This window comes from Drosophila innubila, chromosome X (genome assembly GCF_004354385.1).
Source record: "Drosophila innubila isolate TH190305 chromosome X, UK_Dinn_1.0, whole genome shotgun sequence".
Lineage (NCBI taxonomy): Eukaryota > Metazoa > Arthropoda > Insecta > Diptera > Drosophilidae > Drosophila > Drosophila innubila.
In genome coordinates, this window is record NC_047626.1 from 16912738 (window position 1) to 16922566 (window position 9829).

The 9829-nt window shown below is 38.2% G+C and overlaps 3 protein-coding genes across 3 annotated transcripts; 2 read left to right on the forward strand and 1 right to left on the reverse strand.

Annotated features, from left to right (window-relative positions):
* Positions 1-440: 440 nt before the first annotated feature.
* LOC117794262 (D-2-hydroxyglutarate dehydrogenase, mitochondrial) lies at positions 441-3611 on the forward strand. Its single transcript, XM_034634851.1, has 4 exons — positions 441-687; positions 1950-2091; positions 2162-2855; positions 2919-3611. Exons 1-4 carry the CDS (start codon positions 535-537, stop codon positions 3490-3492), a joined length of 1563 nt encoding a protein of 520 aa, XP_034490742.1. The 5' UTR covers positions 441-534; the 3' UTR covers positions 3493-3611.
* A 1217-nt stretch (positions 3612-4828) lies between these two features.
* On the forward strand, positions 4829-8256 carry LOC117794263 (6-phosphogluconate dehydrogenase, decarboxylating). The gene is made up of 3 exons (XM_034634852.1): positions 4829-5046; positions 5124-5347; positions 6883-8256. Exons 1-3 carry the CDS (start codon positions 5039-5041, stop codon positions 8094-8096), a joined length of 1446 nt encoding a protein of 481 aa, XP_034490743.1. The 5' UTR covers positions 4829-5038; the 3' UTR covers positions 8097-8256.
* On the reverse strand, positions 8236-9529 carry LOC117794270 (protein bcn92). The gene is made up of 3 exons (XM_034634861.1): positions 9328-9529; positions 9123-9243; positions 8236-8604 (listed from the first exon to the last, which is right to left on the reverse strand). The coding sequence occupies exons 1-3, from the start codon at positions 9405-9407 to the stop codon at positions 8527-8529; spliced, it is 279 nt and encodes a 92-aa protein (XP_034490752.1). The 5' UTR covers positions 9408-9529; the 3' UTR covers positions 8236-8526.
* Positions 9530-9829: the final 300 nt, after the last annotated feature.

Genomic DNA, 9829 nt, shown 5'->3' on the forward strand with positions numbered 1-9829 from the left:
CAATTGCGTAATATTAGAAAACCATAAAATTTATGTAATTATTTTTTTTTCGAACCGAACGTTTTATTTTAGAAAGCGGTTCGGTTTAGGTTCAGGTTTGCAAAGTAAATAATTTCAAGGGTTCGGTTCATGATCCGGTTTGGGTTTGTACCGGGTCTACGAGACTCGGTTTGGAACCGGTTAGCAGCCTTGACCAAAAGAATGTATGGTCAAAAATATAATATTTGCTTAGAAAGTCTTTCCTTTATTGAAGATAGTTTGCTTCTATTAAATTTAAAAAAATTACATAATTTAAAAAAAAACACTATTTTTCAGCATGGCTATTAAATGTTAGGGTTGGCAATGATAACTTGTTTGTTTTCTATTATTATTACTTTTTAAATAAAGTATAAGAAATCTGCTAATGATAATTATAATTTATATGCTTGCATCCTTTTCAGGGACGGACTTTTTTGAGTTGACTCCATTGAATGCAACTGCAAGTTCATTTACAACCTTAGCTTGATCCCAATCCCAGTTGCCAGTGTTACCACCATGCGTTTTCAGCGTCTCTTGCAATTGCGCAAATATGCGACCGTAGCTACCCTGAGGCAAAGCACACACATACGCACACACACACATGCACACACGCCGACAATGGTGCGCACTCTGGCAAGCAGCACATCGCCTCTGCCGGAACTGACACAGGTAAGAGGGAGAGAGCGTATGAAAGTGATTAGTGAGATGCATGGTAAAAGACAGAGAGCGAGGGAGAGCAAATGAGTGTGTATAAAAGAGTGTGAGAGTTGACTCTGTGGTGAGTTGACTTTTGTCCCCTTTTGGTCCAATCGCAGTTGTCTATGCAATGCTTTGCAAATGGTGGTTGATTCAAATACCGCTATGTACAGTTGTGCACAGCAATGTGAATGGCAAAACACGAATAACAGTAATTTCATTCTTTATAACTAAAAGTTACTTAACTTTAAAACTAACTGTTTTATTCGCAAATTAAATACAAAGTCTGATAATCCCATTCATTTTGAATAGATTAGAGAAAAATGGGGTACAAATAAAAACGCTCTGTTGAAGTCCTCTGCGATTTGAATTAAAAAGTAGAGACTTTGCAGACTATGTATAGATCGATTCCCAAAAAAGATAGGGCTTTCCATATAAAAGAAATTATCAAAATTTGAATACTTTCTTCGATATAAAAAAGACGAATGCCTTAAAATAAAAAGAATCGAAATCGAACCCTTAATATGATGTGCTTGATGTCAGTTTACCAGTAAATAACATGGGAAATATTCGAAAACTTGAGGTAACATTTTAATGCGACTTATTTTAATGCATTGATTTTAATGATGTTAAGTAGTTTATTTTATATTTAATTTTAGTCACTGTCGCATGCGATCTTTTGTTTCATCATACTTTTTATATTTTTTGTTTACTTCGTTTGAAATTTATTTTAACTTCTCTAATCATTACCGAATTACATTATCAGAATTGAAGTGTTTTTTTTTTTAGAAGAGAAGAGAGATTTCGGCAAAAAATCATTTTAATACAACATTCTATTTTGGAACATTATTTTTAAGAAAACAGGCAAAAAATATAGAAATAACAAACAGGTCTGTTTCGGTTTTCACTTTCGGCAAGATTTGTCGAAGGTGAAAATCTTTGACTGTTTTTATATCAGTCTGGAAATATTTTGCGTATTGAATTCACTTTGAGTTGGTGAATTTAAGTCCACTTAAGTGATTAATTATAATTTTAAAATGTTAAGCCCAAATGAAATCCGATAAAACTGTTGAAATCCGATAAAATAGGAAGTAAAAACCCAAACAGACTTGTTAATTTATTTAATTTCACAAAATGTGAGTCTTAGATCAATTTAAAGTTTTTGGCTGCGGTTGACATTTTAGTGGAATTCCAATATATGAAGTTATTCAGACCTTTGGCAAATTTATTCTCAGATTACGGACAATGTGCAACGCGGAAATTACGCCCAGCTCAATGACAAGGATGTGTCGCACTTTACGCAGCTTCTGGGCAAGAATCATGTGCTTACTGATGATCTTGATGGCTACAATATTTGCTTCCTCAAGCGCATACGCGGTAAGGTTAAAATTCAGCTCTCCTCCTCTTCTGTCAATGTGTTAATCTGAGCAATCGCTATCGATTACAGGCAACAGTAAACTCGTGTTGAAACCGGGAAACACGGAGGAGCTTGCCGCGATAATGAAGCACTGTAATCAACGTAAGTTGGCGGTGGTGCCGCAGGGTGGCAATACCGGATTGGTCGGTGGATCGGTGCCCATTTGCGATGAAATTGTTATATCGCTGCAACGCATGAACAAAGTGTTATCCGTGGATGAGGTGACGGGCATTGCGGTTGTGGAAGCTGGCTGCATTTTGGAGAACTTTAGCCAGCGGGCGCATGATGTGGGTTTGACGGTTCCACTGGATTTGGGTGCCAAGGCTAGCTGTCATATTGGTGGCAATGTGTCCACAAATGCCGGAGGAATACGTGTGCTGCGTTATGGCAATCTACACGGCACTGTGCTGGGCGTCGAGGCTGTCTTGGCCAATGGTCAAGTGCTCGATCTGATGTCCAATTTCAAAAAGGATAACACCGGCTATCATATGAAGAATCTATTTATTGGTTCCGAGGGCACACTCGGTATTATCACCAAGCTATCGATGCTATGTCCGCATGAATCGAAGGCGGTGAATGTTGCTTTCATTGGCCTGAACTCCTTTGATGATGTGCTAAAGACCTTTGTCAGTGCAAAGAGGAATCTGGGCGAAATTCTTAGCTCCTGTGAGCTGATTGATGAGCGAGCTCTCAACATGGCGCTATCGCAATTCAAGTTCCTCAAGTGAGTAGAGTAATCAACGAACCCTCAAGAACTCTATAAATGGTTTCAATAATTCTATGATAGCTCCCCGATCTCTGGCTATCCGTTCTATATGCTGATCGAGACATCGGGCAGCAATGCAACACACGATGAGGAGAAGCTCAACAAGTTTATTAGCTTGGGCATGGAACGGGAGGAGATCTTGGACGGTACCGTTACCGGTGATCCTGGAAAGATGCAGGAAATCTGGAAACTGCGTGAAATGGTTCCGCTGGGCCTCATCGAGAATAGCTTCTGCTTCAAATACGACATCTCGCTGCCCCTGCGAGACTTCTATAGCATTGTCGATGTAATGCGGGAACGTTGCGGTCCCTTGGCAACAGTTGTCTGTGGTTATGGTCATCTCGGTGACTCGAATCTCCATCTGAATGTCAACTGTGAGCGGTTTAACGATGACATCTATAAGCGTGTGGAACCCTTTGTCTATGAGTACACATCCAAGCTGAAGGGCAGCATTAGTGCCGAGCATGGCATCGGTTTCCTAAAGAAGGACTATCTGCATTATTCGAAAAATCCTGTGGCCATCGATTGGATGCGTGACATGAAAAAGATGTTCGATCCCAATGGCATTCTAAATCCCTATAAAATGCTTGCATGATTTCCAAATTAATTCAATTATATTCCCTTAATTTTTGCCGCATTTGTTAAGATAAATTTGTAAAGTATAAAATAACCAGTATATTAATTGGTTTAAATAAAATCAAATGTACATATGTATATTGTATGAACTTTCATGAAAAAAAGAAAAAAATAAAAGTAAAAATAATATAATATCTAGGAAGTGAAATAGATTTTCGCTTGCTTCTAGTAAAACAAACAAATATGAGAATTGAAACATATAAATCATTATATTCATTCTCTTAAAAAAGTAAAGTTACTGATGCAAAAATGAAATAGCTTAATTTCATTCAAAAGTTTGTACATATGTATGTATGTTAGTACCAAACGTACAAGTTTTCTTCCAACACTTTGCGTACAAAGAAATAGTTTTAACAAATTTAATATTTTCGCATATTTTACTTTACAATTTAATTATAATTAAATTTTTAAAAATAGTTGAAGCAAATGAATCTCATTATTACTTTAACCATAAGAAACTAAAATTAATTACGAAAAAAAAATGCAAAAGACATAAAGCCGCACATTTGTTTGCTAAGCTATCGATATCAATTGATTTATCGCTGCGCCCTAGACGAGAGGGCGGCTTAAGGTGACGCCAGTTTTTCTGTTTGTTTGTGTTTTGCTTTTGATTGCTGCTTTCATTAGTTATTTGCTTTGATCGCGCGAAAGCTCAGTGGCGTTACAGATGTGCTTTTTCAGTACTTAACTCACGTCTGAAAATTTGACGAAATAAATACTAATACACTAATACACATACGGTACGGAATATAGTAATGGATTTCCCGAAACTGATTTAGATCACATAAAATGTCGTTAAAACAAATCTAAGTTTGCTCACGGATTTATTTTTTATTGTTTTGTGAGCAGTTGAAAGTCCGAAAGAACAGCTGATTGACAAATAAAACAATAATAAATAAAAGGCGCAAAGGGACAAAATTTCAAAATAAAAAAATTTATTTATAAAAATGTAAAAAGAATGTGTAAAAAAAATTTTTCGAAGCTTGCTTAAATTTTGGAGCTTGTTAATTATGTTTTAGCTACAATTAAAATTTAAGTTTCAGCTCTATTGCCCTTACATCTATATATTTAAATGCATAAAATAGAAGTTATTTACTACAAAAAACAACAAACTTCGGAGCAGATTTCGTAAAATATTTATTTTCTTTAATCGTTAAACAGCTGATCGGCTCAATAAATTAAAACTTAATCAGTTTCAGGAAACCCACTAATATTCGAAAGCTTTTCTGCCAGGCACCGATTGTATCGTTACACGATGGAAGCACGAAACGCGCGCAGATCTAAAAACAAAAAAAGCTCTTTCGACATTTTGCATTTATCGTTTGCTCCGTGGTTTTGTACAAAGCGGGCGGCAGTTTAAGTCGGCGAACGTGACGAGCCAGAAGACGTCAACAACGGGCTGAGCGTGTTTTTTTTTCTGTGAAAGCGAAACAAATCGAGTTTTGTTGTGTGAAATTAACAAACTCATTACGTTCCCCATACTTAAATAATCAAATACAACAAAAATGAGCGGGTAAGCAAATTTGACATTTGCAACGATTTTATTATTTTGAGATGAACTGATTTTTGTTTGTAATTTGTTAAATGCAGAAAAGCTGATATCGCACTCATTGGCCTGGCCGTAATGGGCCAAAATCTAATTCTCAATATGGACGAGAAGGGCTTTGTGGTCTGTGCATATAATCGCACTGTGTCGAAGGTCAACGATTTTCTAAGCAACGAGGCCAAAGGCACAAAAGTGATTGGTGCCGATTCATTGAAGGACATGGTCGACAAGCTGAAATCGCCACGCAAAGTAATGATGCTAGTCAAGGGTAAGTGTAGAAGTGTTTTTGTTGTTGTTATTGCAAATCGTGGAGTGAGTGGCGTGTAAAGCGATCGCCTCATGTTTTCGTGTATGTATGTCTGTAGTGTGAGTGTGCGTTTGTGTGTGTGTGTGGAAGTCAAAGCAAAGTCATGCACACAAATATTTGCTAAGCATTTGTTTTTGCTTAGCAAGTTCAATGCATTTGCGGCGACAACCAACAACAATTCACAGCAAAGAGAGCAATCTGTACAGGAGAGAGTAACAATTGAGAGAGAGCGTGAATGAATTTTTTGAACAATAATTGTTTACATATTGTTTACCTGCACACAACAATATGCCAGTTATCGTTCTTCCTTTAGGGCTGTTATCGATTAAGCTGGATACGCAGCTCTTTGCTGCCAAAATTGAGTTGATAAAATAGTTACAAGCTTAAACTAATAAGTTAAACGCTAAAAAGCTAGATTTGAAAAAGAAATATGTAGAAAAGAGGTAAAAATAAAATTTGAACGTCTTAACAATACAACACAAAAAAATTATGTTTTTAGTGTTTTGCTTTAATTTTATTTGAAAACTGTTAAATAAAGTTTAATTGTCAAGAGTATTAGCGTGTAAAAATACAAAGCACATTATGAATAAGCCAAAATTGCCGCTCTCTGCCGTTATTTGCCCGCCATTATTAGACTTTAAACAACTAAGCCAAACTTGACTGGCGAAAGCTGTTTTGGCAACACTCAAGCTAGTGACATTCACAATAGGTCAAACATAATATATAAAAAAAAGAACTACAATTCAACAGGTATTACTTGGCACTTGGGTCGAGATCTGTGCATCCGATAAGGTCCAATCGTTGTCAAGTTATCAAATGCTATTAAAGTTACTGCCGTTATCTCGTTAAAGCGCAGAAGCTGACGACTTTGAACCGACCTTAGTTCAAGGTCAACTTTGTGAGCCATAGTAGATAAATTATTAAATCACCGCCGAAGCACGAACTTTTTTTGTTTGGCCTCGCTTTTTGTGATCAGTGTCAGCATACTTGCCATCAGTGCTGCCAGTTTAGAAATTTAGTTGCTTAACTAGCAACTTTAACAAAAATTTGCAACTTTTTTTTCGAAAATGTTATTAAATACAAATCTAGCAATTTTTAATTTTACTTTAGCAATTTTAGCAACTTTATTACAAAACTAGCATTTTTGGCTTTTTGAAATTGATAGCACAAATTCTGATTATTAATGGTTCACAAATATATGTATATTATAATATAATAATTAATATATTTGCTTAAGATAAGAAATCATGCTCCTTATTAATTAAAGTATTTTCAATTTAGATTTTTTTTTTCTTAAGTTCATACATATATTTGTTGAAAACGATCATTTTAATGATTTAGCATTTTTTTTTCATTTTGCCAATTTTCACATCATTTAAAGCAATTTTTAGCGACTTTTTTCTGGCAACACTGCTCGCCATTTAGCACGCGTCCATCACTATCAATGCCTTTCTCTGCAACTGACCTTGTTTCCTCCCTCCTCTCTCTCTTTGCAGCTGGCAGTGCAGTCGATGATTTCATAGAACAGCTGGTGCCGCTGTTATCGCCGGGCGACGTCATTATCGATGGTGGCAACTCAGAGTATCAGGACACAAGTCGTCGCTGCGATGAGCTGGAGAAGCTGGGTCTTCTCTTTGTTGGCTCCGGCGTGAGCGGCGGCGAGGAGGGAGCTCGCCATGGACCATCACTGATGCCGGGCGGACATGCGGCCGCTTGGCCAATTATCCAGCCCATCTTTCAGGCCATCTGTGCCAAGGCCGATGGCGAGCCATGCTGCGAGTGGGTGGGCGATGGAGGCGCCGGTCACTTTGTCAAGATGGTGCACAATGGCATCGAGTACGGAGACATGCAGTTGATCTGTGAGGCATATCATATAATGCAGACTTTGGGTCTGACGCCGCCACAAATGTCCGATGTGTTTGGCCAGTGGAACGGTGCCGAGCTGGACTCGTTCCTCATCGAGATCACACGTGATATTCTCAAGTACAAGGATAACAAGGGACATCTGCTGGAGCGCATACGCGACACGGCGGGACAAAAGGGCACCGGCAAATGGACGGCAATTGCGGCACTGCAATATGGCGTTCCCGTCACGCTCATTGGCGAGGCCGTCTTCTCCCGCTGCCTGTCCGCCCTCAAGGATGAACGCGTCCATGCCAACAGTGTGCTGAAGGGACCCGGCTGCAAACCACGCATCACCGACACCACCAAGTTCCTCAATGACATCAAACATGCCCTGTACTGTGCCAAGATTGTCAGCTATGCCCAGGGATTCATGCTGATGCGCGAGGCGGCCAAAGAGAACAAGTGGCGTTTAAATTATGGCGGCATTGCATTGATGTGGCGCGGCGGTTGCATCATTCGCAGTGTGTTCCTGGGCAACATCAAGGATGCGTACACCCGTCAGCCGACGCTCTCCAATCTCCTGCTGGATGACTTTTTCAAGCGGGCCATTGAACAGGGACAGGAGTCGTGGCGTCATGTGGTGGCCAATGCCTTCTGCTGGGGCATCCCTGTGCCCGCTCTATCGACGGCTCTCAGCTTCTACGATGGCTATCGGACGGCCAAGTTGCCGGCAAATCTGTTGCAGGCACAGCGCGATTACTTTGGCGCCCACACCTACGAACTGTTGGGGGAGGAGGGCAAATTCCAGCACACCAACTGGACGGGTACCGGCGGCAATGTCTCTGCCAGCACCTACCAGGCATAGGATTCAACTCACCACAACTCAACTCACATTCCATGTGAATCCTTTCTTTTCTTTTTGTTTGTTTGGTTTTATCGTGTACTTTTTAGAGTAAGCAGAATATATACATAATTAAAATGTATACGAGTATACATATAAATTCATTGTAATCATTAATATATTATTAAACTGGTGTTCTTCATTTTATATGCTATTACTCCCATTGATTTGCTTGTTTTTCGATTTTGGCGGCAATCTGGCGACAATAGGACGAAGCAACTATTTATCATAACATAACAAGATGAGCAAAAAGCAACATTTCATTTACAACAACAAGTCTTCTATTGATCAGCTACCATTTGCCTTGGTATGTGAGTATGGGTGTGCGAGTTCGAGTGTATGTGTGTGTCTATCCGTGTCTGTGTGGATGCTAGTGATGCAACAGTCACAACTTTCAGTCGTCTGATGGCCGCAATGTCTTCTTTGGCTCGATGACCAGCTTATCCGTTGTGTAGAGATGGCCGATGATTACCTGCAATTACAATAGGAACATTTGAATTAAACACAAAACAAGCAAGCATGTTAGGTTTATACGACAGCTAAACTCGCTTTTAAATATTCATAAAAGCTTTATTTTTCTGTTACTTGATTTCTAGCGAAGTTGTAATTTTTTAAGTAAATGATTTTTACAATTTAAAAAAAAAACACCAATATTTACAGTTCTTGTACTAAACGCATTCCTTTCTTATTTAAATCGACTTTAATTGCTGTTTATTAGAAAATCAGCTGATTTTTCATATACAACATTGTATAAAAACATAATTAAGTGGCAGCTATTAACACATGAAAAGTGTAATTCAAACTGATTTTGCTTAAATCAGGATTAGTTGACCTATAAACTTGGTAATTATTATTGTTGTCAATTATCGCACGATGCGATAACAATTGGAAATGTGAAGCACGCACGCGGTTCACATGCACATAGATGCATACATACATATGTATGTACTATATTCATACACAAGTACAGCTGATTAAAAGCTAACTCACCTGTCGTCGAATCATTTCCAGATTTTGTTTGGCACTGGCCACTTGCCGATCGATTTCCTTAAAATCACTTAAGATTTTATTGGCACGAAATGAGTCGCGTATTTTACGCATCGCATACATTCTGTCAATAAAGTAAAATCATCGTATGTTAGAAAAATGCAGTATTATTGTGGTGTTATTTCACAATTCACAGTTCACAACGCACCTAAAATTGTATGAAGGCAACTTCTCGGATTCACGCAACATATTCCTATATAATGTGATGGCCTGGCGACGTGTCGACATCTTTGTATCTATTATGTGCGGACAGCAAGGCAAATATATAATTTAACGCTGATTTTAATTGATAATAATCCTGTTGATTATTTTGGTTCAACCGTCCAATTTAGTGATGTTAACAAATAATATGAAACGAAACAAAAGTATCGATTGCCCAAAAGAGATGGGCATCGATACGGTATCGATATATTTAAACGATAGTTAAGTAATTTACGATATGATATTTTGTGCTATATATCGGAAAATACTCTCATCTCTTCCTTATTTTGAGGAAATTTAGGTTTTATTTCTTGAAAACGCCACCTTAAAAAGCTAATTGGAAACTGTCATTATTCAGTTGGCGTTAAAAAGTCCAATCGAATCTAATCGGATCGATCTAATACAAGTCTGGATCCGGCTCTAAAAATGGCCGGCGCGCAATTCTAATA

Excerpts from the sequence above, each read along its gene's own strand:
- LOC117794263 (XM_034634852.1), top strand. Across the intron at positions 5,348-6,882 it reads AGTAATGATGCTAGTCAAGG|CTGGCAGTGCAGTCGATGAT; the intron begins GTAAGTGTAGAA and ends CTCTCTTTGCAG.
- LOC117794262 (XM_034634851.1), top strand. The coding sequence starts at position 535 with ATGCGTTTTCAGCGTCTCTTGCAATTGCGCAAATATGCGACCGTAGCT. Across the intron at positions 688-1,949 it reads CTCTGCCGGAACTGACACAG|ATTACGGACAATGTGCAACG; the intron begins GTAAGAGGGAGA and ends ATTTATTCTCAG. Across the intron at positions 2,092-2,161 it reads CTTCCTCAAGCGCATACGCG|GCAACAGTAAACTCGTGTTG; the intron begins GTAAGGTTAAAA and ends TATCGATTACAG.
- LOC117794270 (XM_034634861.1), bottom strand. The coding sequence starts at position 9,407 with ATGTCGACACGTCGCCAGGCCATCACATTATATAGGAATATGTTGCGT. Across the intron at positions 9,244-9,327 it reads TTGCCTTCATACAATTTTAG|AATGTATGCGATGCGTAAAA; the intron begins GTGCGTTGTGAA and ends CTTTATTGACAG. Across the intron at positions 8,605-9,122 it reads TGGAAATGATTCGACGACAG|GTAATCATCGGCCATCTCTA; the intron begins GTGAGTTAGCTT and ends TTGTAATTGCAG.